Source organism: Salvia miltiorrhiza, chromosome 5 (genome assembly GCF_028751815.1).
Source record: "Salvia miltiorrhiza cultivar Shanhuang (shh) chromosome 5, IMPLAD_Smil_shh, whole genome shotgun sequence".
In the NCBI taxonomy this organism is placed as follows: Eukaryota; Viridiplantae; Streptophyta; class Magnoliopsida; order Lamiales; family Lamiaceae; genus Salvia; species Salvia miltiorrhiza.
In genome coordinates, this window is record NC_080391.1 from 30,134,488 (window position 1) to 30,138,942 (window position 4,455).

General features: G+C 40.2%; 1 protein-coding gene across 1 annotated transcript; it reads left to right on the forward strand.

The window, feature by feature from the left end:
• The first annotated feature begins 904 nt into the window (after nucleotides 1-904).
• Nucleotides 905-2,422, forward strand: LOC131025785 (uncharacterized). Its single transcript, XM_057955571.1, has 2 exons — nucleotides 905-1,708; nucleotides 1,835-2,422. Exons 1-2 carry the CDS (start codon nucleotides 905-907, stop codon nucleotides 2,420-2,422), a joined length of 1,392 nt encoding a protein of 463 aa, XP_057811554.1.
• Nucleotides 2,423-4,455: the final 2,033 nt, after the last annotated feature.

The window sequence follows — 4,455 nt, forward strand, 5'->3', positions numbered from 1 at the left end:
TCCTTTTCTCAGTCCTCTTTTTCTTCTCATCCGAACGTCGTCGTCGTCTTTCGAAATTCAGATACGTCGTCGTCATCACCTACACTAAACCACCTTCTTTAGTATTATAGATTATATCATGCATCTTCTTACTCTAGACATCCCAATCAAACATATCACACATTATCCTATACCGCGAACCAAACGTGCCCAAAGTGCAATTAGTCAAGTGGTTCATGCTTTCTCCTGCTTATTTCTCTTATTGCTCGTACTTCTTTTATTTTATAAGGTAAACTCCAACATACAAAAAGAACAATCGTTTTACAATATACTCCCTCCGTCCCCAAAATAAGTTCCTCTTTGGGGACGGCACGGGTTTTAAGAAAAAGTGGTAAAGTGTATTGATAGTGGAGAAAAATATGTTATACTCCCTCCGTCCCAATAATCATGTCCCATTTCTTTTGGGCACGGAGACTAAGGAGTGTTGAATTAGTGTTGTAAAGTGTAAGGCCCCACATGTTTAAGAAAAAGTAAATATGGCCTAATTACTCTTTTGTTTGAGTCATTTAAAATGATGGCTAACATATTTAAATTAAATTAAATTTTAATTCAATTTTTAAATTTAATTCAGTTTTTAAATTTAATTCAGTTTTTTATTTAATTCATTGTTTATTTTTTATTCAATTTTTAAAGGCAATTCAATATGAAGAAAAAAAAAGGCGGCAGATTGTACACAAATTTGGAGCCAAACCTGAAACTTTCATTTACTTTACCAAAATTCAACAACTTTGAAAATTTCCCACCAAAATACATTTGCAAACTCTATAAAATCTGCCTAACACTCTCATCTGCCTAACACTACACGCCCAAACTGAAAAGAGGCAGCATACAAATTGCCCAAAAAACACTAGGAAAAAAAGGAAAAATGCGGCGCAAGGATCTAACAACGGGAGAGAGAAACTCCGTAGTGCAGTTTCTGCTTGAAGACAGCCATGGTGGGAAGCCAAAAAGGGGCAGAATGCAGGCTGCCGCCATCAAGTTTGCCATTTGCCGTCGAACCGTCACTCGGTTATGGACTGCTGCAAAAAAACAACAAGCACAAGGTCAGCATATTCATAGTAGCAGTGGCAAAATCGACAAACCAAGGCGCAAGAGAGTTGAAATAGATCTTCAATTAATTTCAACATTGGAGCTAAGCAAGAGATCAACCATTCGAAGGCTAGCAAGTGGAATAAGTTGCAGCAAGAGCACAGTTGGGCGATGGATAAGCAAGGGTTTGATCAGGGCTCATACTAGTGCGATAAAGCCCGACTTAACAGCCCCTAATAAGTTGCTACGTCTAAGGTTTTCACTTGAAGCAATCGAATATGATAGAATACTCAAGGTGCTTCAATTCAAGAGTATGCATAACACGGTGCATATTGATGAGAAATGGTTTTATATAACCAAGTCAAATCACAGGTTCTATTTGACACCGGGAGAGGCTGAACCACATAGGACTTGCAAAAGCAAGAAGTTCATAACCAAAGTCATGTTCATGTGCGCTGTGTGCAGGCCGTTGATAGCCGAGGATGGGACTGTACTCTTTGATGGGAAAATAGGCATTTTCCCATTCACAGAATACATACCAGCCAAGAGGAATAGCAAAAACAGGGAGGCAGGTACACTTGAGCAAAAGCCCATTCAATCAATCACGAAGGAAGTAATTAAGGACTGCATTATCAACAAGGTAGTGCACACACATGAAATGTGTCATAAATGTAACTCTAGTATGATATGCATTCAAATAACTTGTGCTTTAGATAGGATTTCAATTATTTAGTGCTGAACTGCTTTCCTTACTGTAATATGGCAGATCATTCCTGCCATTAAGGTCAAGTGGCCACAATTTGCAAGTAGAGTGATTTTTATTCAACAAGATAACGCGAAGCCTCACATTAAAGATAGTGATCCGGATTTTAGACACGCTGCCAGCTCAGATGGCTTTGACATCAAGATTGTTCATCAACCACCCAATTCACCGGATACCAACATCAATGATCTTGGTTGGTTCAGGGCTATTCAAAGCCTACAAATTGAATCAGTTTGTACCAACGTAGATACATTAGTGGAGGCTGTGAAGAGGTCATTTGATGAACTATCTCCAACAACACTGAACAAGGTTTTTTTAAGTCTACAAGGTTGTTTGACAGAAATTCTGAAGGTAAAAGGCCACAACAGCTACAAAATACCCCATATGGGCAAAGGGTCACTTATTAGGCAAGGAGCATTACCAATCAACTTACAAGTTCCCCATGATCTAGTTAATGAAGCTATTAACTATCTCATGGAGAATGGAATTGTAAGTGGCATGGATCATCTAAGGAATGCACTTGGAATAAGTTCAATTTCCTTAGATGAAGTTGAATACCAAATGGGACATTTGGGTATTCAAGTTCCATGAAAATGGAGTCTATATTTTGAAGGCTGCCACTTTTTGTATAGAATAGGGCATTTTAAAGGATTTAAAGTTTAGTAGGCTGCCACTTTTTGTATAGAACAGGGCATTTTAAAAGAAAGTTCAGTAGGCTGCCACTTTTTGTATAGAATAGGGCATTTTAAAAGAAAGTTCAGTAGGCTGCCACTTTTTGTGTAGAACAGGGCATTTTAAAAGAAAGTTCAGTAGGCTGCCACTTTTTGTGTAGAACAGGGCATTTTAAAAGAAAGTTCAGTAGGCTGCCACTTTTTGTGGATATCCACATAATGATGTAATGAATGCTATCTAAATGAAATGCAAGTTTTTGTTTTAACCTTAGACTTAGCCAACATATGGGCACACACCAACAAGTTGCAAAACATTTGGGCACATACCAACATATGTAAGCAAGAAACTTAGCCACATATGAGCACACACCATCATATGCATGCAAATTGGACACACACCAACACATGTAACCATATTAGAGGCTTTAAATCTGGAATTTCAGTTAATTCGAGTTCATCATAGATTTTTGCACATAAAACCACTCTATGAGCACAAATTCATCATCTCAAACATGCTCACAATCGCCCAACAAGTGCCTCACACAATTTCACACACCAACACAGAACAAAGGCCACACAGAGCCTATACCAAATCACATATACAGAGGCCACACAGAGCCTATACCAGAGCACATATACATGGAATAGTTCAAAAAACAGAGGCCTCACAGAGCCTATACCAAGCACAAGGTCAGCAAATATACATGGAAGAGATAAAATTGGAGGATCTCACCCAGTATTCTGGAAAATAGAGTAGGCCATTCAGGAAGGCCAACATAGCAGGAGAGTACGAGAACTTCTTGACAGGGGCCTCCGGACCACAATAACGAACAACATCGTCCCAATTTTCCTCACAAATCAAGGAAGAATCATCAGGATATGAAACCAAAGGCTCCACAGCAGGAGGCCTAATCATTTGCATATAGTTCAAGGGGGCAGGACGCCTAAACAAAGAGAACCTGGATTTGGGCGAACCTAGGGTTCCGATCGGCGAACACACGGCTCCAATCTCCTCCACCACGTCAGACTCTCCTTCTTCCTCCGAAAAAGTCACCGAGAAAGGGAAAAACACCTTTGGAGGCGAACCCCAAGTCGAAAAGTCCTCTTCCGTGTCAGGAACGTACGAGCTGCTCAGATATCCCTCCCATGGGTTGTCCATCACGGCGGTCTTGTAGATCGGCGGCCGCTCTGCAAAGATCTGCGAATTCTTTAGGGTTTTCACAAAAACCCTAAAACACCGATCAATAATAGCCGACGAACACGGAATGACACTTTGGAGGCGGAAGGGAAGGCGGCGCCGGTGGAAATCGATCGGCGACGTTATGATTTTCGAAGAGAAATGGAGGGAGTCGACGGGTAGAGAGAGAGAGCGGCGTTGATAGTCGATGGAATTAAACTGCTTCGCCCAAATATTAGGCGACGAGAAACGCTGTAGATACAGAGGGGAAAGGGGAGGCGACGCCGGAGGATCTTGATCGGCGAATTTAGGGTTCTCGAGAGGAATGGAGGGAGTCGGCTGGAATAGAGAGAGAAAGAGAGAGAGCCGAATGTGTTTTCTTTTAGAGTAGAAATGATTAATCAAGTTGGAATTAATTAAGATGATTAATCAACAAGTGAGATCCCTAATTTTTTCCAAAAAAGGAAATGGGACATGAATATTGGGACAGCCCAAAAAGGAAAGTGAGACAAGATTATTGGGACGGAGGGAGTAATTAGTATTGGGAGTGGTGAAAAGGTGAAAAAATGTTATAATTAGTATTGGGAGTGGTGAAAAAGTGAAAAGTAAGAATAAATAAAGTATTATTAGTGGGGTAGTTGTCCAAAAATGGAAAGAAAAAAAGAGGAACTTATTTGGGGGACGTCCCAAAAAGAAAAAATAGGAACTTATTTCAGGGACAGAGGGAGTATAATTGAACGTGACTGAAAAAAAATGGCAAGAAAAAGCAAAGAAAC